The 24,385-nt window shown below is 37.4% G+C and overlaps 1 protein-coding gene across 1 annotated transcript; it reads right to left on the reverse strand.

Annotated features, from left to right (window-relative positions):
- Positions 1–1,824: 1,824 nt before the first annotated feature.
- LOC131044577 (proline-rich receptor-like protein kinase PERK14) lies at positions 1,825–3,810 on the reverse strand. The gene is made up of 2 exons (XM_059211543.1): positions 3,464–3,810; positions 1,825–2,113 (listed from the first exon to the last, which is right to left on the reverse strand). The coding sequence occupies exons 1-2, from the start codon at positions 3,808–3,810 to the stop codon at positions 1,825–1,827; spliced, it is 636 nt and encodes a 211-aa protein (XP_059067526.1).
- Between the last annotated feature and the right edge of the window lie 20,575 nt (positions 3,811–24,385).

A 24,385-nucleotide genomic window follows, 5' to 3' on the forward strand; every position in this document is an offset into this window, starting at 1 on the left:
GAATAACCACATCATGTGGTGAGAACTCAACTGTCTTACCAGAGCCAGAGTGGCAAATCTGATAAATGGACAGGAGGTGTGTTGAGATGTCAGGGACAACCAAAACATCCTGTAGAGTACCCCAATCCAAAGAGACAAAACCTGAACCCAAGATGGAAAGCTGAACTGAGTCACCCACTGCAATCTATGAAATACCACAAGAGGGAAGAGAGGTAACCAACTACTGAGTGTGTGTCATATGGTGAGCTGCACCAAAATCTAGAATCCATGTGGACCCATAGGTCAAAGCTGTAGGAGTGAGAGCATGACCTTTCCCTGTGGAAGGAGAAGATGCTTGAGGTGAGGAAATGTGATGCTGCTGCATGGCTTCCTCTAAAACCTCTAATCATTTCCAACACCTAGAAACTGGATGTCCTTCCTTGCCACAAAAATTGCAAGTGTCTGATGATTTCTTCTTAGTCTTGGAGGAAGACTCACCAGACTATGAAGATTTCCCTTGTTTGGGAGGAAATGGTTTTGAATCAGACTTAGGAGTAGGCTTGGAGGAATTCTCACTACCTACAGAAGGCTTCTTCAGCTTTGGTTTCTTCTTTTGTTTCTCCTTCTCCATAGAGGAATCAGCATCCAATGCTTTGTTCTTGGAGCTTAAGAGCGTATCCAACTGAGAAAGATGAGACTGCTCACGAGACAATCACTCACAAAAGACATCAAAGGTAGGCATGTTGAAATGAGTACCCAAGCCATCCATGGTGGAGTAGAAAGTAGAGGCAAAAAACTGAAAGTGACCCCGAAGCTTCAAAAGAATCAAATGAATGCACTCGGTATCAGTCTTGTTCTTTCCACATCCCTGAAGAATAGATCTAATAGTCTTGAATTTGTTCAAAAAATCCTCAATAGTGGGAAAGGAATTAGGGGACAAAGAAGTCAACTCTGCCTCAATCTATAATGGCCGAATCTCATTGACCCTCCTGAAGAGAGAATCAAACTTCAACCACATATCTCGAGGAGTAAGCAACTCATCAAGGTGAAACAGAACACTATCGGAGACATGCAAAGAGATCAAACTCATGGCCTCATCCAACTTGTTTCGGTGCATAAGAATCTCATAAGGACGCTGCAGTACTGGATGAACCTCATCGAAAGAAGCCCACAACCTATGTGCCCTAAGAAGCCTCATGATGCGGGGCTTCCAGGTGTGATAGTTGTGTGAAGTCAACAACTCAACTGAAGGATCTGCCATGAGAACAAAAAAACTTTGCACCTGCACCTGCTTGTTGGTTGTTTTTATTATGTGATCTTTCATAATAGACAGAAGATGCAGAAGGGTTGGTTTGTTTTGAGAGTTTAGGTGTTCTTGATTTCTAATATAAATGACAGAAAGCGAGAAAAAATAGCCCCCCACAATAGAGAAACCCAAACCCTAGTACATAGTAATGAGAAGGAAGTAGTTCATAAGCAAAAAAAATTCTAACTGATATCTCATGTACCTGATAAAAATTCTAAGAAAAAAGATCACAAATCTGAATAGAGCATGCTGAGAGCTTTCCAACACCTATTCATTTTCAAAAAACGGAGTTTGTTTGCCCATTCTACGGCCCCGGAAGTGCAAAAAGAAAGCCCAACTTTGACTGGTAAAAAATATAGTCAAATATCAAATTCAAGAAAAAAATCCACCACCACGAGGTCTGGCTTGGAATCACCTTTCCGACGCCTATTTTTTTGCCAAAATCCGACTTCGGATGCACAATCTAGGCCCAAAAAACCAATCCCCTCTCAAAAAGACTAGAGAGGAGGAGCTGGTGGTGGTCCGAGCGGAGGAGGGGTTCAGGCTGGGCGGAGGTGGTGCGGCCTAGGCTGAGCAGAGTGCTGGCCAGGTGGAGGAGGAGATTGGGCCAAGCAGAGGTGGTGCACCCCTAAGCGGAGCGGAGGTGGTGCGGTCGGGAGCGGCGGTGGCGCGGGCCCGGAGAGGTGGCGACACTGGGCCGGACGCTGGCGGGGGCTGCCGGAGCCGACGGGCTGGTCGTCGGAGTTTGTAGCCGACGGGGCCAAGGTGTTCGGAGGGTCAGTGGGGCCTGTGGGACTGGCCTGACTGGCCTGCAGGTGTCGTACGACACTGGACAGTTAGGTCTAGTGCCCTAAAAAAATGTAAAACAAACTTTTCACCTTTTTCAAATTGCAATTTGATTTTTTTGATTTTTTTTTTTAAATAAACAAAAATCCGGCTTGCATGCCGTAAAAAGGCAAAAAAAATTTCTTTGAATTTTTTTTCGATTTGCGTGCTAGAGTCGTATGGCCTAGTAGGGAGAAAAAAAAATCACCCAGAAGCCCAAATAATCTCTGCAAGCTGAAAAACCTGTTACAAGGAGAAGCAATGAAGCAAATCACAGAAGGAAAGAATACATAGGAAAAATATGAACTGGAGAAATAGAGAAAACCACATGGGAACAAAACTCTACTCCAAAAAGAGATGGAAAAGAATACCACTGAAGCATGAAGAACCTGCAAACTCTGTCGAAGAATAACTGCTGATCTGAAGAACCTCCATTGAAATAGAACATAACCAGGTAGAGAAGATTGTAATCTGTATGAGTGCCCTCAAATGACACTACTCGAATCAGAAGGCAAACAATTGAAATCGAAGATATAGATGGCATGAAAACACCAAAGCTTGAAAAGCTGATCAATCAAACCATGGAAGCAGTAGAACCAACAGGATAAAACTCCCCATAATGCGGAAGTGGGAGAGGGACAGGAACACTGAAAAAGACAGCCAAAAAAAACTGCATGACGAAAAACCAAGAACATCAAAGGTGCTGAGACAAGTACATGGTGTCATAGAAGGAACACTCACTTGACACACATCATGAGATGAATGTCATGGAAGGAACACTCACTGGAGAAAGGAAGATGGCAAACAACAGGTAAACATCAACCCCCTCATGGCACTTGATCAATAGTGCATGTACAACAAGACACAAGATATGCAAGATTTCAAGTAAACAATGCATGATGGCACTTTATCTCAGTGTGTTTCCATAAATACAAGCTACAATCATAAGAAGACTGGAAATAGAAACATGAACCAAAATAGAGACATCCTACTCAGAGAAGAGATCCCAGGACCTGAAACAACCACGATATCCACTAGAGTGCTGAAAAGAAAAAAATTGAATAAAATATGCATAGAGAAGAATCTAGAAATAAAACATAGATGGCTGGAAAGTACACAACACACACTTTCTTAAAATATAAAGTTTTTGAAAAATGGAGGTCAGATGCTCATTCTATGGCTCCCGGAGTGCAAAACCTAGACCTCACTTTGACTGGAAAAAAATATAGTCAAATAGAAAAATTGGAAAAAATTATCAACACCATGAGGTTGGGCTCAGAACCAGCTTTCCGACACCTATTCATTTTTGAAAAAACAACTTCGTATGCCCAAGATAGAGCCAAAAAACCAAACCCCCCCCTGAAAAAGGCCGAGAAAGGAGGTCCGGTGGCTAGTGGGTGGCGGCTTGGTGGTTGGGCAGTGGTCGGCCGAAAAAAATTGAGCGGGGGCTGCTGGGGCAGCTGGCTACAGGTGGTGGCTAGGGAGTGGAGCAGGCTAGGGCTGAGCGCAGGGGTCGGGAAGCGGCGATCGCAGGGAGGCCGCCGACAGGAGATGCAGGCGACGGGGAGATCGGGGCTGAGCGCGGCGACAGGAGGCCGGGGAGCCAGAGGACCGGCAGGGGGCCAGAGACCAGAGGTGCGAGGCCCAAGGCCTGCAGGTTTGCGGGAGTGGCAGGGGCCCCATGGTACCCTGCGTACCATGAGAACGCCCCCCAAATTTTTTTTTGCAAAACAACAAAAAAATTTTTAAACCCTTTTTCGCCTCTTTTTTTTCTTTTGATTTTTTTGAAATTTTTTTTAATAAAAAATCAAAATCTGGCCTGCATGTCGGAAAAAGGCAAAATTTTTTTTTTTGATAATTTTTCTCGAACTGCGTTCTAGGGCCGTACGACCTGGATCTGGAGAAAAAATGCTCCCAGAGGCTCAGGAACCAAAATAGGTCAAATTTTATATGACCATAGGGGTTTTCAGGCCTTTTGAGCATGATGGTGAGGTCCATTTACTCCCAAAGTGCTTAGAAAAAAAGGTCAAACCCTAGGTACATAAAAAATTCCTGAAACCCCATATTTGCTTCCAAAGCAAAATTTTTCAAAACAAGAACAGGTAGCTGTAGATCTGAAGCTCTGATACCATATAGGAGTTGAGAAATAAGACCCCACAGTACCTTGAAGATCTTCTGCAAGCCGAATAACCTGTGACAAGGAGAAGCAATGAAGCAAAATCTGAAGAACATACAAAACACATAAAACTATTCTCAAAAGATGAGAGCTCCAATTTACCAAAAAAGTATTGTGAAAAGATAATACAATGAAAAGAAAAATTAACCTTTAATAGGTCAATAAACCCTAAAAAGGGAAAACCCTAGACTTGCACATAATAATTAATTATATGCACCTAATGTTAGCTTAAGTGTAAAAAGATAATTGGGAACTTAAAGAATTAAACAAATAATGTTTAATTAATCAAGTAAAGACCCAATTACTCTAACATAATTTGTCATTGAAGTTCAGACTTTGCTGATTTTAGAAAAAAAGTGCCATCTTAAGACCCCCTTTTGGTACCACAACTTGGTGCACATACCCTATGGTGTCATTATGAATTGTATGGTGTCCTAAGGGGTCATATGGTGTTATATGACCCCTTAGGACACCATATGGTGTCATTAGGGTTCGTATAGAGTGCTAAGGGGTCATATGGTGTCCTATGACCCCTTAGTTGTTGTTAGGGGTCATATTATGTCCTAATGGGTTATATGGTGTCCTACAACCCCTTAGGACACCATATGTCATCGTTAGGGGTTGTATGGTGTGCTAAGGGGTCATATTCTATTCTAAAGGTTCCTAGGACATCATATAACCCCTTAGGACACCATATGACCCCTTAGGTATCGTTAGGGGTCATATTGGGTCCTAAAGAGTCATATGGTGTCTCATGACACCATATGACCCCTTAGGACACCATATCATGTGGTTATGGGTCTTCTTATGTTCTAAGGGGTCATATGGTGTTATATGACCCATTAGGATACCATATGACCCCTTAGAAAACCATATGGTGTCATAAAGGGTGGTATGGTGTTGCAAGGGGTTGTATGGTGTCCTAAGGTGTCCTATGACCCCTCAGGACACTATATGACGTTGTTAGGGGTCATATTATGTCCTAAGGGGTAACATTGTGTCTTATGACCCCTTAAGACACCATATGGTGTCGTTATGGGTCGTATGGTGTTCTAACGGGTCATATGGTGTTCTATTACCCTCTAAGACACCATATTATGCCGTTATGGGTTGTATAGTCCTCTAAGAGGTCATATGGTGTCCTATGACCCCTTAGGACACCATATAGTGTCATTATGCATCGTATGGTGTCCTAAGGGGTCATATGGTGTTCTATGACCCCTTAGGACACCATATGACTCCTTAGGACACAATATGGTGTCATTAAGGGTCATATGGTGTGCTAAGGGGTCAAACGGTGTCCTATGACCCCTTAAGACACCACATGGTGTCGTTATGGGTCGTATGGTGTTCTAACGGGTCATATGGTGTTCTATGACCCTCTAAGACACCATATTATGTTGTTATGGGTTGTATGGTCCTCTAACGGGTCATATGGTGTCCTATGACCCCTTAGGACACCATATAGTGTCATTATGCATCGTATGGTGTCCTAAGGGGTCATATGGTGTTCTATGACCCCTTAGGACACCATATGACTCCTTAGGACACCATATGGTGTCATTAGGTGTCATATGGTGTGCTAAGGGGTCAAATGGTGTCTTATGACCCCTTAGAACACCATATGACCCCTTAGGTATCGTTAGGTGTCATTTTGTGTCGTCAGGGGTCATATGGTGTCCTATGACCCCTTACAACACAATATGACCCCTTAGGTGTTGTTAGGGGTCATATTGTGTCCTAACGGGTCATATGGTGTCCTACGACCCCTTAGGACACCATATGGTGTTGTTAGGGGTTGTATGGTGTGCTAAGGGGTCATATTATGTCCTAAAGGTTCCTACCCCTTTGATATCATTAGGGGTCATATTGTGTCATAAGGGGTCATATGGTGTCTCCTGACACCATATGACCCCTTAGGACACCATATCATGTTGTTATGGGTATTCTTGTGTTATAAGGGGTCATATGGTGTTATATGAACCCTTAGGATATGATATGATCCCTTAGGTGTTGTTAGGGGTCATATTGTGTCATAAGGGGTCATATGGTGTCTCCTGACACCATATGACCCCTTAGGACACCGTATCATGTTGTTATGGGTATTCTTATGTTATAAGGGGTCATATGGTGTTATATGACCCCTTACGATATGATATGACCTCTTAGGTGTTGTTAGGGGTCATATTGTGTCCTAACGGGTTATATGGTGCCCGACGACCCCTTAAGACACCATATGGTGTCATTAGGGGTTGTATAGTGTGCTAAGGGGTCATATTGTATCCTAAAGGTTCCTAGGACATCATATAACCCCTTAGGATACCATATGACCCCTTAGGTATCGTTAGGGGTCATATTGTTTCCTAAGGGGTCATATGGTGTCTCATGACACCATATGACCCCTTAGAACACCATATCATGTCGTTATGGGTCTTCTTGTGTTCTAAGGGGTCATATGGTGTTATATGACCCCTTAGGATACCATATGACCCTTTAGGACACCATATGGTGTTGTAAAGGGTAGTATGCTGTTGTATGGTGTCCTAAGGGGTCATATGATGTCCTATGACCCATTGGGACACTATATGACATTGTTAGGGGTCATATTATGTCCTAAGGGGTAATATTGTGTCTTATGACCCCTTAAGACACTAGATGGCGTCGTTATGGGTTGTATGGTGTTCTAAGGGGTCATATGGTGTTCTATGACCCTCTAGGACACCATATTATATTGTTATGGGTCATATGGTCTCCTAAGGGGTCATATGGTGTCCTATGACCCCTTAGGACACCATATAGTATCAATATGTATCGTATGGTGTCCTAAGGGGTCATAGAAGGGGTCATATGGTGTTCTATGACCCCTTAGGATACCATATGGTGTCATTAGGGGTTGTATGGTGTGCTAAGGGGTCATATGGTGTCCTATGACCCCTTAGAACACCATATGGCCCCTTAGGTATCGTTAGGTGTCATTTTGTGTCGTTACAGGTCATATGGTCTCCTATGAACCCTTAGGACACAATATGACCCCTTAAGACATCATATAGTGTCCTTAGGGGTCATATGGTGTCTAATGACCCCTTAGGACACACTATAACCCCTTAGGTGTTGTTAGGGGTCATATGGTATCCTATGACCCCTTAGGACACCATATGGTGTCATTAGGGGTTGTATGGTGTGCTAAGGGGTCATATTATGTCCTAAAGGTTCCTAGGACATCATATAACCCCTTAGGACACAATATGACCCTCTAGGTATCATTAGGGGTCATATTGTGTCCTAAGGGGTCATATTGTGTCCTAAGGGGTCATATGGTGTCTCTTGGCACCATATGACCCCTAAGGACACCATATCGTGTCGTTATGGTCTTCTTTTGTTATAAGGGGTCATATGGTGTTATATGACCCCTTAGAACACCATAGTGTGTCGTAAGGGATCATATGGTGTTATAAGGGGTCATATGGTTTCCTATGACCCCTTATGACAATATATGACCCCTTAGGTGTCGTCATGGGTCGTATTGTGTCCTAATTGGCCATTTGACATTATTTGACCCCTTAAGACACCATATGACCCCTTGGGACACTATATGGTGCTATGGGTTGTATGGTGTCCTAAGGGGTCATATGGTGTCCTATGACCCCTTAGGACACAATATGACCCTTTAGGACGCCACATTGTGTCATTAGGGGTTGTATGGTGCCCTAAGGGGTCATTTGGTGTCTTATGACCCCTTAGGACACCACATGGTGTCATTAGGGGTCTTATTGTGTCTTAAGGGGTCATATGTTGTTTTTATGACCCCTTATGACACCATATGACCCCTTAGGAGACCATATGGTGTCGTGAGGGGTCATATTGTGTCCTAAGGGGTCATATGATGTTCTATGACCCTTTAGGACATGATATAACCCCTTAGGAGACCATATATACTAATTTTCAAATAAGGAGAGATATAAAGGTGAAGAGAGATGAAGAACTAAAGAGAGGGAAAAGAACTAAAGGACAAGGACATAAATAAGGATATAGATATTAAGGAGTATGAAGTGAGAGGGAGAAAAACTAAAGGACAAGGATGGATAGAAAGAGGTAGACATATCTAGATATTGAAAAGGAGAGAGGAAGATAGAGATAAAAGATGAAGATAAAGGGAGAGGGAGGTGAATAGATATAGAGAAAGATAGAGGTAAAGACAAAGATAAATATATGAAGAGATGGAGAAAAATGGATAGAGAGGGGTAAAGAGAGAGATAAAAAAAGAAGAGATAGAGAGATATAAAGGAAGAGATAGAGAGATATAAAGGAAGAGAAATATCGATAGATAGAGATATGTAGATAGTGCAAGAGAGTGAGAAAGAGATATAGAGATTATAGATAGGGATAGATAGCGAGGGAGAGAGAAAAAGAGGAAGATATAGAGATGTATAAAGGGACTATAGAGAAGGATGTGGGGAGAGAGAAAAAGAAATATAAGGATCGAGTAAATAAAGAGATCAAAGTAGAGAAAGGGAAAGATACTTCAAGAGGGCAATAGAGGAAGAGATAGAGAAGTAGATTAATCATGTATAGAGGAACATATAAAAAGAGATATTGATAGGGAAAGAGATGGAGATGTGAAGATGGAGATAGAGATAGAGATAGATATAGATAGAACGTGATAGAGAGAGTAAGACAAATGGAGGGAGAGATGGAGTGAATAAGTGAGATTTAGAGATAATGAAATATAAATATACATGAAGATAGATCTATAGGGATAGAGAGAGAGAGGGGACAGGATAGGGTGAGAAAGGAGGTGATAGAGACAAGTAATATATAAATATAGGTAGGATAAGGTAAAGGAGGGAGATAAATAGAGAGAAGAGAGATTATTAGAGAGAAATATAGAAATAAGGAGTGACAATGATGGAGTGGGAGAGGAAGAGATATGAATAGAAAGATGGAGATATATGTAGAGATGCATGTAACTTGGGAATTTATTTATCTACATGGAATGAGAAAATAAGTGACATAAGTAGAGAAGAAAGAGATATATAAAATATATTATATAAGTATAGATAGACAAGTGATAGATAAAGGAGGTGACAGGAAAAAAAAATGAGACTTTGTATGCAAAATTTGTGAGTATTTAAAGTTTTAAAATTGAAGGACTAAATTTAAATGATTATAATTAATTTTTGGTCTATAATATCATCACACTAACTCATCCATTTTATAGGTCTATGAATTACCTTTCCAACGCTTGTAAAAAATCAAAATTTCGATAAGAAACACAAAAGTTATGGCCATTTTACTAAACTATATTTTTTATGTTGATAAAATCGGATATCCGATTTTAAAAGTATGATATCACAATAGTGACATCACAATGTTGACATCACAATAGTGACATCACAAATCAGATATCCGATTTGGTTTGATATTACCAAACCAAATTCAAATTTCGCCCGACCCAAACAAAAAGTCAAAGCGGATTTTGGCGTGTTTGGAAAGGTTGAAAACGCATTTTTTTCTCTAGTGCCACTTTTTGGTCCCCCTTGATCTTACACATACCCATCATAATAGTATCGAAACTAAACATGAGTTTTACAACAATAAGATATTCTTTGTTTATTGATTTTAACATACCAGGGTTTGCATTTTTCAAATGATCTTTGACTAATTCGTAAATTCATTAACACAGATTCATCACTAAATTTTTTAAAGAATTCAATTTGAGTCATGTCAAGAAGATGTTTTGGATGAGGATCACAAATTTTTGATCCCACCCTTAACTTTAAAACATCTCTAGCATTTGATGAAACTCCAGTATTATCATGCCAAAATTTTGCGAATAATAGTTTAGTTTCATCATTTAATTTCATGTCCAACCTTTGAAGTCTACCACTAAAACTCCAACAATGGTTTAGTGGATCAATTTAAATTGTGTCTCTTCTTTTGGCCTCTCTTGACAAGGTTCTATGATGTAAGTTTAAATAGCCACTTATATCACTTAACATTCTTTTACTAACAATTGTTTTGTCAACTATAGCAGTTGTTATAACTCTACGTGCCGCATTCTTATCTTTAGATCGACTTGTTTTTCCAATAGAATCGATGGCACTGGAAACAATAGATACACCTTGCTTATATGATTCATCTTTTATTTTTGGTTTTGCATATATACCTATTTTTTCACGACTTTACACTTTTTTAACATTTTTATTAATTATAGCATTAATTGACATTGAAATCCTAACTCTTTATTATAGAAAAATTGTTTATATAATTTGTTTGCATGTGTTCTAATTTGTCTCCAAGAAACTAACCCATTAAGATTATCTAGCACATTGCTATCAATATTAAACAAATTACATTCATTTTCTTTCAGAGAGGGTGGTGTAATATTTTCAATTTTTATTTCTTTTTGTATTGGTGTATTAAATTTATATCCAACTTCATTTAAATCAACAATTTGATTAGCATCATAGTCTTGGGGATTTAAAAACATACTAGGATTCACATCCACATGAATATTTGCATCAATAGTCATACCCATGTTTGGTTCTACATTGCTTGCATCCATATGTTGGCATTACAGTAAGAAAGATTGTTGGCATTTCAATATCAAGAGATTGTTGATATTCATGAAGGATATTGAGAAGGTTGTTGAAGATTATCAATACACTAGTACATTCAGGTCAAAATTTCGTGGGAAATCGTCGTAATTTCGACACAATTTCATCGCACTACTAACAAAAAAAATCGTCAAAAACTTTGTGTCGGAAGTTCCGACTATCCTTGTGGTCATCGCAATTCTGACATCACCTCCAACCTTTCCGACGATCACCATGGATGCTCATACCCCGAAAGAATACTGTCGCGATCTCGGCCTATCGTCGGAATTCTGATTCCAAAGGATAAAATTCTGACAGAGGAGTGCCATCAGATGCACAACATCCTCGTCGGAACTCTCCCGGAGACCGTCGACGACCTCTAGGAGAGTTCTGATGAGGAGGCTGTGCATCCGATGACACTCCTCTATTGGAATTTTATCCTTTGGAGTCAGAATTCTGACGATAGGCCGTTTTTTCAAATTTTTTTTTTTTATAGAAAAAGATTGACATTGGTATCTCTCTTCTATCTCTCTTCTCTATCCCTCTCTACTATCTCTCTTCTCTCTCCCCTCTCTAGGTCTCTTTCTCCATCCCTCTCTTCTTCTCTCCCTCTCTACTTCTCTTTCTCTACCCTCTCCAGGTCATTATCTCTTCCTCCCACCCTCTATCTCTCTCTCTCTCTCACCTCTATAGGTCTCACCTTTCACTCCTCCATCATTACCCATGTTGTCAAGTTGCAAGATATTTCCCAAAGTACTTGGTTGCTAGGGTTGATTTGCTTAAGTGTTGGAGTCGGAGTTAGATGAGACCTGCATGATTAAGCTGTATTAAGTGATCAAGTGACCAAGATCTCAATTGTAAACATGACTAGGTTCTAGGGTTTTAGGGTATAGCATAGGTCAAGATTGAGGTATGGTGGTCAAGAATTACCTTCCAATGACAAAAGACATCCAAATGATGAAGAATGAAGGTGATGAACTCATAGAAGTTTGGAGGAGATAATTTGACTAAGTTAGAATTTTGTTTAAGTCATGGTCATGATACTAGCTTGCTCATGAAGAGCAATTTGTGCGAATGAACCCTAGAAATGTGCCCATGCTAGAGAAGCAAGAATTCCAATAAAACCTAAGGAAATGCTAGTAAGGGGTCAAAATTAAAGAATTAGGGTACAAAAAACAAAATTTGGCTAAGTTGAGATGTTGCTCAAGGATGACCTAAATCATGGAGTGTAAATCAATCATGAAACATGAGAATGGATAGGTCTTGACCCAAGCAATGTAAGTCCCCCTTGTGATTCCAGTAGATATCACATCAAAATCATTGAGTCTATCTGCAATATAAAGTCAAGACTTGACTATTGGAATCTTGGAGTCATCCCATTTGATCATGTAGTTTAGCACTTGGGAGGATTTTGTTCAAGAGAGGATAGAATACTTAGTATTTTATTTTGTGTTGCATAGTGCATAAAAAACACATCAACATAAACCATTGAAAGGTTTGGTTAAAGCCTTCGAATCACAATCTCTACGAGAAGCTATCAAGAGTGCCTAGAATTTGGAAACTTTAGTATCCAAGAACATAATTCATAAGGCACCACTTTTAGAGCAACCAAAGAAGCCTATCAATGTAATATTTTATTTACCTTGGATATGTTTTATCCCAAGTGTGATATTCCACTATTAAAAAGCTTAATTAGGTAATATTTTTACTTAGGTAGAATAAGATAATGAGTTGCACATTCTCCTTCTTTGATTGAGATTCTAATTTTTCCTTGTCACAAATTTGGAAACTTGGATAAGCAATTTCTTTTTTTGGTTTTCTACCTCTTCATGATCCTCATGGATTTTGAATCATGGAAGCTATATATTGTAGGTTTTTCCTCGATTAACATATCAAATGAAACTATTGTGAGCTTTCATATCTTAACATACCAAGGGCTTAAGTTTGGGGATGACAGGGGGATGACGAAGGGGGCGGGATGGGATGCAAATATATATACAACTTGAAAAATTAATTATAAAAGGATGTGTATAGAATAAGTATAACAACTGTAAATAAAACTTTGCCACACTATGCAAATTTTACAATAAACATTAAAAATATGTCAATGATTGTAGAAAGAAGGTTTTGTAGAAAAGTGGCTAATAATTAAAGCTTGATGAAAACATAAATCCATTATTGTACATTATGAAATGTCATCATGCAAACAAACTGTTATTTGATCTGAGACAACGATTTAATTTTGCATATAGTGTATATGATAGAAAGAAAGCTAATACAAGAGCAATGCTTATGCTGTACAAAAACCAGTTGAAGAAATTTGATATCAGCTTTCTCTCTTTTCCATCATTCTCATCAAATTGTTCTACCCCATGAACAGGCAAAGAGCCCTTAATGCCTCCAACACCAAGAGCCATGACATACAGACCAGTGTAGAGTATTATAGTTTGTCCACCTTCCACCTGCTTGCAAATCCCAGCTTTGTATGCACTTCCCATGTCACATACCGGAGGCTTTAGTGAAGGAAAATGTGCTTGTACTATTAATAACACCCAACCCTGCATATTTCATGAACATTAGAATCTAAACAAGTCGGGAAGAATTTTTGTAAACTCTGGAAATAACGGTATTGCAAGTTGAATTCCACTGTCATTTCTGAGCATAAAACAATAGGTTCTATGTTATCACATTGTTTTATTTGTTTAGGGCTGATTAATTACAACAAAAACATAGGTTCTATATGATCCTAGTTTTCTATTGTACAAAATAGATTGCTTATAGTTGTTTATTTTCCTGGTCCTTAGAGCTTAGTTTACATATTTGCATGCTAGCGGGAAAGGTTTAAACATGGGATGTCAGATGGTTGTTCGCTCAAATTATTGAAATTATTTGTCTTATAAGTGAAATCCAGTGTTTGCTTTTGGATAGTTCTGTAATGACGTTAGTAAATTATTTGATTGCTTTGAAGGGTTCCTCTGCGAGACGACGAGTTCCGCTGGTTTGTTTGCCAACTTTGCCTATTCATAACAATGTGCAAAAGTTATGTCCGTGCTTAGCACTGATACTGTTCTAATATTATATAACCTCCTGCTGGTCACTCTCTTCTTTTTCATTCCTTTGATCACAAGGAGTGAGCGTTCTTCTATCTCTAGTCCCCTAATGCCAAAGTGGAGGGCTAAAGCTTAATAATGCGAAGGGCTTTACATTCACTATCCATAACGAGTCCTCCACTTCCCGCAATACCTGGGTTGTCCTTTGGAGCAATGTCAAAATTGAATTTGAATCTGCCTTTCTGTTGTGGAAGACATTTTCTATAGGCTTCTACCATGGATCCATTTATTAGGGGAATTAATGATCTCAGAATTTGAATGTCTATCCTATGATTTGGACAGGATTTAAGACTTTTAACTATCGAATGCTTGGCAAGAGGTCAAGGCATTTTAGTTACAGTGTTTCTCAGGCTTCTCTGGAGAGAGTTTTACCTTACATGTTTGTGTGCTTTTGTTAAGATATCAGTGGTAGTAAGTAGCGTAGTATAAGAATTTGTAGGTCAATGAGGTTTCTTGAGATAAGAAAGAATTGACCTCGTAAGATCACACTAACATAGAAGGACAAGCAAATGTCTACATCTAATCTTTGTTATTAAAAAGGCTTAATAGAAACTATCATTAAACTTGACTAAAAGATTGAATCAAACTAAAATGAATTAAAATGGAAAAGGTGGGGTAAGATAATAATCTGAAGAGAACAGTATGCATAGTTAAGGCTTTGACCATGTCAATGTTAAAAAAAAAATTCATAAAATTCATAATAATGGTTTCAACTAAAAAAACAACCACGAACCATAATCGTCTTCAGTATGTCTCTGTATTTTGTTGACAATCAGACATAACAGACAAAGTCACAAAAGCAAAACCGAGCTTCTTCTATTTGCAAGGAACTTCGCTATCTGCAACCATTCTTTATTTAAAGAACATTAAAAGGTAAGTATAATAACACACAGTACTAAAAATAAGTTTTTGAGTCTATTTTGAAGATGTCAACCAAATTGAGAAACACGTAAATTATAGATCACAAATTCAACGTTTTTTTGAATGCTTACAGAGAACAAAAGTTGCAGCAAGGATTCTGCCATGTTTGGATTTATCCATAGGTTTGTTTCTTCAGTCCACATATTTCTCTAGCTAGCGTGCTTCACCTCGTTCAAATTTTTATCAATAAAATGTTTTCATCAAGATAAAACCTGCAATCATGTTAGACAAGTATTGAAAGTATAATTCATAGAGCAACCATTTCAACTAGGTTTAGATAGCATATATTCATAACTATTTCAATTTTATGTGAACTACACAATATCTATAATGCATAATTGGAGTTAAACCATAATAGGGCTTGGATGATAAACATGATAGGGCACCCAAAGTTGTCCACATGCTAAGCCCAAGAGTGGATATACCATCCCTCTTTGCCCCATGTGGCAGTCAGCCATCTATATGAGGTGGTGTGCTTAGTGGGTAAACTTGTACTTGCCCTCCCTATCCATGCTACCTTATCCACCCTTCTATGATTGAGACCCGTTTAATCACAATGGTAGAGGTTGATGGGGAAACCACAATAAGGTGTCCTTAGCATCCCTCCCTTCTAAGCCCAAGGGTAGGATACACCTTTGCCCCCCTTGGCCCACATGTGGCAGACACATCAGTCATCCACCATGGGGTAGTGTACTTAGAAGAGGACCTCGTCACAGTTTCCCCTCCTTGTATTCCCCTATTAACCCCCTCATGATTGATTGCAACAATTTAAGAATCAGATATTCAATATTATTTCTCATATCCAATGTAGGTGAGGTTATGTATCAAGTATAATATTGCATTGCATATTATTATCTATGTCTATATGAGAATAATTAATCATAAGAGTACTATTATGCTGCATACCACAAATGGAGTAAGATTACTATTGCCTACAGTAAACAATAATTTCATATCTGATCTGTTTGCCTGATTGCTGATATATATATTAGGAGTTGATCTGCTCTTATGAGTGCTGATGCTGATTGAACTACTTTCCTTGATGCAGATGTAATTATCCTTGATGTCCTATTTGTTAATGCATGATAGCTTCGGTAAGATAAAACTTATTATAAGAAAGAATAGATAATCAACTTATTGATAAGAAAGAATAAGTGAGTCAACCTCAGCACTATGAAGTTTATTTCCATGACATGTTATGAATATATAAACATTTCCAGTACCTTGCCTGAAGTCTGTACAATGTAAACTTTTATGAGCATCAATCTTGTGCAATCATGTTGCACAGTAGTGCTTTAAATACAAAATTTAATCTCAGAAATTAAGAAACAAAACATCAAAGTTTAAAAAAGTGTAGCGATTGTGTTACCTCAGATGTTGATAAAATCCAGGAGTTTGAGGGAATTCTTAACTTAATAGTAAAGATAACCTATGAACATTGAAACCATAATATTTGTTAGTTACAAATTCAATTTTCTATCTTAAAACAAAATAAAATACCAAGAGATTTTCTAGCTGGAACAGAGTTTTCAAGCTCGAGTTGGAAGATTCGCAAAGATAATAATGTTGTGAGATCTTCAAACCATAGAAATCAATTTTACAAAGCAATCACAAAAAAATTAAAATATCGAGCAACATAGACGAAAAGATTAGAGCTGAAAGCTAGAACATGGGGACAAAGTATCTTTAAGAACACCATTAAAGTAGATGAGTACGGTGCTTAACATGGGCAATCCTCCCACATGAATAGTCAGAATGTGCAGATGATTTAACTTTTAACTTTTCCACAGAAAGATACATTGTTTTATTTATATAACAGTAACCTAGATTTAACCCAAATCATGGATTTATATTTTCCTCCATCTAACCTATTCTTTTTCTTTTTTTCTCTAAATCAAAGAAAGCTGAGAAAAACTGAATGTCAAAGACATAATAGTTGCCCAGGAAGACAAATAAAATCGTAGAACTAGTGGCTTTATGTAATAGATGAAAACACAAGAAAAGATGTGGATCCCAGTGATCTTAGATATATTCCCTTATGCTTAAATGAATGTCCATTCCCTGTTCCAAAGGCTCCCATTTTGGCACAGGTGGGGAGGATGCTGACAAAGGTTGTAAAATTTTTCAACAAGTCTAAATTTTGCATATCCAACGACCATCGCAGTCCATGCAACACATTTCTTGGAGGAATTTTGTCAAACAGTTCACGTACCTTGTCTCTGCTTCCACATGTTGCATACATGTCTGCCCATTGAAATTTGAACATTAACAATGGTGGTAGAGTTTTGGAACTTTGGGAACAAACTAAGAATAAGTATAAGAATTGCAGATGAAACTTTGGCATACTAAGTGTTTAAACTAGTCAACATAAAAAAAATGGAAACGATTGCATTAACAATAAGAATGGTGGGTAGAGGTTTGGGGTCAATGGGTAGTGCCCCTTGTGGGGGGTTTGGGGCAGAGCCCCCATCAAGGTTAGGGGGCATTGCCAAACTTTTAATATAGATGACATTTTCACAATAATTTCACCATTTTTGTTTAGAATTGGAGTTTCTAATTGGGGGCCCTGGGAGACTCATAGGCATCCTCAAGATGGTCAAGATACTCCTTGGAGTCCCTAGGATGTCCCTAAGTGGTGCAACAAGGGGATGTTTCCCCTAAGTATTGCAGCCTGAAAAAATAAGGATTTTGGAGGGGGGGAAGGGGTCCCCATGTTTCAATGGTTTCAAAAGATTCTAAGTTTTTTTTCTATCTTGTCATAATAAAATATACTCCTCTTGCATCCTTGGATGATTTGAAAATTGAAAATAATTTGACAAGAAAAAACTAACTTCTAAAGTTTAGGCTTAGTTTTCTTTTTTTATCCAAGTCACTACAACATTTCAATGATCAAAGTAGCTTTTTTTTGGTGGTTTCGAAGCATCCAAAAGGCTTGATAAATTCAATATTATCTTTCATTCCACCAAAATTGGAGATCAAGAAGCATGCTCACAAACAAGGATTTGTTTGTAACTTAAGGCAATCGACTACTTGTTGGGGCATTTTCAGGTCTAAAGAACCTACCATTGTGTCAAAAAGGCCCATAAGACCCCATTGTCATCTAAAACTTGTCTCTTTTGGTCATAGAAGCATTTAAGGAAAAAAAAAATCACAAAACCAATGATATGCCTATACCATACATATTTGAGTTAAAATAAAAATAAAAAATTCACAAGGTTTGGAGACCATTGAACAATTTGGGAGATTGCTAATACATACACTCAATTTATAAAGTCTCAATTTGATATACTTAATCTTTGAGAGGCCTATACAAAAGCATTTTGTAATTGGGAACTAAGATAAATTTCCATTTTTGGCAGTTTTCATCATGGATTACGGTATTAAATTTCGACATTCTATTGTCAAGATAAATTCAAAGAACCATTTGTACTCGAAACAAGGGATAGTGAAAAATTACATTATGTAGGATCTCCTACCCTATCTCATTGAATTCATTCCTACACCAAGTGACTATGAACAAAAGCGTAGGTATTTAACAACAATGACATGGTCCATGGACTAGTGATCCTCCTCTTGATACTCCATCTAGAAATGAGAACATCTCTTATACACGTTGCTACTTCAGAATTAAAAGTTGCTTCTTCTAGAACTTTCCATGATTCTTTGCAATAGGATTATATGTCTTCTAGATTCACCCCACTAGGACACATTTATATCAAGCATCTTTACTTTTCTGAAAAGTAGACCACATTTCAGATCTAGATGACACCATAATGACTTTGATTTCCTCTTGCAAGATATTCCTCCATCATGTATTGCTTCATCAAAGTTCAAATTTGCTTCTTCAAGGGCTCTCAATGATTCTCTATATAGGATTCTTCATGTCTATGAGATCCACTTCATTGGGAGGCCTACTTAAACATTTCACATCTATTTGTGGACTCCCACCTTTCAAATATGTTATGAAATCAACTATGTTATGCTATTTTGATTTTATTATCATTTATATTTAACAATTTTAAAAATGTTATCACTTACATTAATTTCTAGGTTAATATTTATTTTGTAGATTCTAATAGAATTGAATACCATACCCAAACAATATCTAGTATGAACTAGTTAGTTACAAGCTAGGTTCCAAGCGTACTTGGTAACACAATTTTTGAGCTTGTGTTTGTTTATGATTTAACGATTGATGCATCTAGCTTTGCTACGCATCTACTTTGAATACAATGAGAGGGTGATTTTGTCTAAGCCAAGAGACCCTGCTATCTAATATCACCCAAGAAAGATACTGATATTTTACCTTGGAAATATAAGCCTTTTGTAAGTATAATCCAATGAATTGTGATAATAACTTAAAACAAAGTGAATTAAAATTTGATTGAGTTCCCCATTGTATTTTAACAAATCACCTAGGAAGATGTTCATTCCTAACAATTTCCAATTCTCTTTCCAAAAGGATGAAAAAGAAGAGAAAGGAACTAATTAATGTTGGGACAGAATTTAGAAGACCTATGTTTTGTGTCTGAAAGCTACTAGCCTAGAGAGCATGGAAACAATTTGAAGTCATGGGAGAGAGTTTCAGTTCTATCTCCAGAAATTATGTCCAATACTCTTGTATTGAATTTTTAAATCCTTCTAAGTTTAAATGTTCATGAGGAAACTCTAAAATTTTAATAAAATACATAAATGAAAACCAATTTTGTTTTCGTCGAAATACTTTTGAAAATCACATCACCTCAGTAATTGAACTGTAACAATAAGATTGCATACAAAGTGCAGGTTTGCTATGAAACATGTTAAAAGGGTTAAACTGTTTCAATTAATACAAACACTGGAACTATTAAACAATGATATCTTGTTGGTAATCAAGATTTTGGACTATACCCACATTTTACACCTTTTCATACAATTACAAAGAACATAGAAAACATGTACGTGGAACTACAGATTCCAACATATGTAAAAATACAACAATCTAAATAAGAATGGGAAGCATGTGGAGAATGGTTAAGACATGCATAAATAAAAGGAAAACAAAAATCTCTCAATGTGTATCACAAACAAATCAAGGAAAAAAGCTTTTAGGCAGGGGACCGATATGATCATAAAAATTTTAAAACTTCCAAAGTATAGAGCATTTGAGATTTTACAGAGAATGCGCTAATTCAAATTTATTCATGATGAGGCATGTTCACAACTTTTGCAGTCGCACCATGGTGTTGTTCGTGTTGGCTCTATTGGACCCTACAATTAAGATTCAATATACGTCCATTATTCAATAAGATTAACTGTGCAACATAATGAAATATTGAAAAGTGTGTTATCTTATTCCCTGTTAACATCTAACATTCATTCATTCTTTCATTCATTCTTTCATCCATTATTAAAATATAACATTCATTCATTATCACATAACGTTCATTAACACATAAAATTCATTAACTTTCATTAAAACGCAACATTCATCAATAATCATCAACACATATCATTCATGAACATTCATTAGCACATAATTACATTCATTAACACATAAAAATCAGTCATTATCAAATAAGGTAGATTACAATCATTTCTTTCTTTGTTTTTTATTTGAAGCTATGAAAAGACTAAGTGGAACATCGGTTTCTTCATCATTTCCCCCATCTTCGAATGTTCTGCCCTCTTCTTGTGCTCTTGATGTATGCCTAGTCCTATACAAAGGACGAGGATGCCGAACCAAAGGGGGGTCCTCTGCAATAACAAAGAATTGGGTTAAATTCAAAACATTTTTTTATTATTGTTACAAGTATTTCATTAATTTAAAGAACACAACCATTACACTCTTTACCTGATGGGGCCACATCATTTTCCACATCATTTTGTCTAGCCTCAACCTCGACATGCTGAACACCCTCTAGATCCTCTGGAGTTGAAATACGAAATGTTACATTAATCAATACACCAATTGCAATTAAATTTGTTTAAAGGAATAATAGTGGTCCTCTTTACCTGATTGGGGAACATCATGTTCCTGATGTTGTCTACCCGGATCATCCTCCACTTGGTCACCACTGACTACATGCTCTAAAATATTAACAATAAAGGTTACATTAATTACTACACTAATTTTCAATTTAAGATGTTTAATTGTATTAATAATTACATAAAAAAAATTGAATAGCAAATGAATACCTCCACTACTAGGATGCACATCCGGACCTTCATGTACAGGTTTTGTTCCACGATTATCATGCTGCATTCCAATGTCACACGCAGTATTATCATTGCTTTCTTATTTAAAAAAGAATAGTCACTTTATGTTGAAACTTAACATCAAATAGATTATTGGTTAAGTATTCAATTTGAAATAATTTTCATTTAGCTTAATTACCGTTGTGACAGATGCATCAAAATCTTGTGTTTGCCCACTCAATTCTCGTAGCCGTTCAGCCATGACTATATAGCCTTGCTGGTAGCCAATTCTATTGTCATCTTTTGTGGGCGCTCTATTGAATTCAGAGCCCTGCATTTTTGCTTAGTATTGTGAATTTTGCTTGTATTGTTTGATAAAAAAAAAATTGTTTACAATTTATAAATATTTTGATGTGATACTTAATTTACTGATTCTTACAATTCGTGCGGCAAGTTTCATATAACCACCAGAGCCGAGTTTGTGTTTCCCATGCTTTTCTTGTCTTGCCTTGGTTGCCTTTGACGTGTCACTCAATCTATGAAAAGTTTGAAATATGTTAGATTATATAAATATAATGAATAATTAGTACATATTCACATTCTTAATAGTATCACATACCTTCTTCTAGCATTTGGTGGTGTATTTCCTTTTTTCCTTTCAATTCTCTCCTTTGCATCCAAAATCAGGTCCTTCCACTCCCTCTCTGGAATCATGGGGGGATGCTCATACTTTACGTTCTTCTCTAAATGTGTCCTGTATTGGTCCCTCACATACTTTAGATATGTGCCAGCTTTTTCCAGGAGCTTAGTCTTGTTGAATGTGTCATTTCCAAACAACCCTACCATACAGTTTGTGAGTTCATCTTTTAACTTTTTTTCTTGGTCATTCCACCTTTAAAGCAAAAGCAAACCTGCTAGATTTAGAAAGAAACTGAAGCTACCTTTGATATAGTTCAATAAATGGATAAAAGGAAAACTATTCTAGCAATGATATGAAATCAAAATAGTGGATAAGGGTTAGTTCACGTATGATGTTCCACCTTTTACGTATGGTGGGCCCAAATATCTGCAATGTAATGTCATTAAGATTTTTATAAAAAATATCATTTCCTGCAAAAAAAATGGGATCATTAGTCCAAAATGAGTGATCAGTGAGTAAATTACAATTAGACTATATATAATAATAATTTTAAAGTACCTGGAACCTTCTGTATCTTCAAGGGAATCAATTCTTCGTCACTCACCACCAATGTGGCCTGCAATGTTCCCGTATTAGCAATACGGGAAGATCCAGGAAATGATGGTATGTTATCACCAGTAGTTGCCTCTGGCGCATCCTCATGTGCATCTCCTGCCACAGTAAATGAATCCACTATGAAATGCCTCCAAGAAAGAACACTTCAAGGGTAATAAACACATAACGAAAGAGAGAGAAAAAGAGGGATCTACCACTAGTGGGCGGGTCAACACGAGCCGGTGCAACAGACGATGTCTGCATGCTACGTGTTGCTGACATTGCAGTTAGCAATACAGTTGGGGTCGACCTCAGACCCATGTTAGCACCTGAAGAGTAATACATTAAATATGTAAAACATTAAAAAAGCAAGTTCACAAGTCCAAATGAGTGGTTTTAATATATAGAACATGGTCATCACCTGAACTACCCGCAATACCCTGATCATCGCCACCAGGATGATGAGGCCTTATAAATTTCTGTAAAAACAACACATACATATTTTATTTAATGACATAAAAGAGAAAAAAATATAAACCATTATTGAACTTTTGTTATGATTAAAGCTTTCATTACTGCTTACTTGCAAGTTTTCCACTGTCCGCAACAATAGTTGCACCCTCTCTATTATCTCATCAGTCTGAGGGCTTATGGTTGCCAAATCAACAATCTCTTGGCCAATTTTTCTAATATTCTTTTGTACCAATTGTATAGGGTTTGTGCTAAGTGTGATGTCATCAGCGCATAACACTGTCGAGTGCCCCACATCCATATGGAGGTTCTGAGGTACTACAGGTTCCTTTCCCTTATCCCGAACATCCATTTGTGACAAGAATATAATTAACACTATCAAAATTACTTCAAAACACTCAAGAAAAGATCATAATGTAACAGTTTGCTTCTATCTAATTTGTATAATTACAATGAGGTTTACCTGCTCTGTAGAAGTGTTGGGACTTACACCCCTATCTGTGCTATGTGGTGGATCCATGTGGCCATGTGACAAAGAAAAAATATAAAAATGTTAGCAAAATGAAACCAATAGACTTAGCAAAAAAACTTAATAATACAATGGTTTATTGGATTCATTAATTGGAAGTTGGCTTAAATGGCATATATATAGTACGTACCACCCCCATGATAGTAACTTTGTTTGTATCTATACGATTCAAATTGTAATCGATTAGCAGCTCTTCCCCTGCACTTATTGATTTTATCACACATACAAACACACAATTTCCCTCACGTGCCTCAAATATGCAATTGGGTTGCTTATTAGTTGACCTAGGTCATGTACTATTTATAAAACCTACAATATTCCCTGTTGCTTTTGGCCTTCCATCAATGTATACAACCACTGGTTTACTTTGATCATTATCTTTTTGTTGTATATAATTGGCTGACAGTGCATACCTACACATACTTTTTTTATATCAAACAATCTGCATCCAATCATTATAATTGTAACAAGATCCAACAAAATCCATCAATTCAACAACTTTGTTGTAAGAGACCTTTATGCTGTCCATGGAAAATAGGCCCAAACCATGTAACGACGAAGGTGCTATGTGATATATCCTCTCGTTAACACAAAAATCAATGTTTATTGGAGGAAGTTCCTTGGGTACACATTGTTTCAGTAGATGTTTGTACCTCAAGGGCACCTCAATGTCGCCTTTGGTCTCATGATCATAAGAACATGACCCCCCTTGAGCAGGAAAAAATTCCATGCGTTTATTGAATTTTCTTCTAATCTTTTGACCTCTAGTTGATCTCCCTATTTGAGATCTACTACATGTCTCACTTTCCTCTTCTATTCTTGCATTTCCCTCACTCGAGGAAGACACATCTGACAAATACCTATTTGGTGATACCTGTGCACCATCAAATGAGAGAGTTAGTTGGTAATGAGAGAGATATTTTGCAAATGAGGGTAATATTGATGAAGAAGTCAGCCATAAAGTTGATGTTGAGATTAAAATTTGAGTAAGTCCAACTGGGGCCTCAAGTGTTGATAACTGTATTAGATTTGCTGCTAATGTTGAGGTTTGAAAAACTGAG

The sequence above is a fragment of the Cryptomeria japonica genome, chromosome 9 (assembly GCF_030272615.1).
Source record: "Cryptomeria japonica chromosome 9, Sugi_1.0, whole genome shotgun sequence".
NCBI classification, from domain to species: Eukaryota; Viridiplantae; Streptophyta; class Pinopsida; order Cupressales; family Cupressaceae; genus Cryptomeria; species Cryptomeria japonica.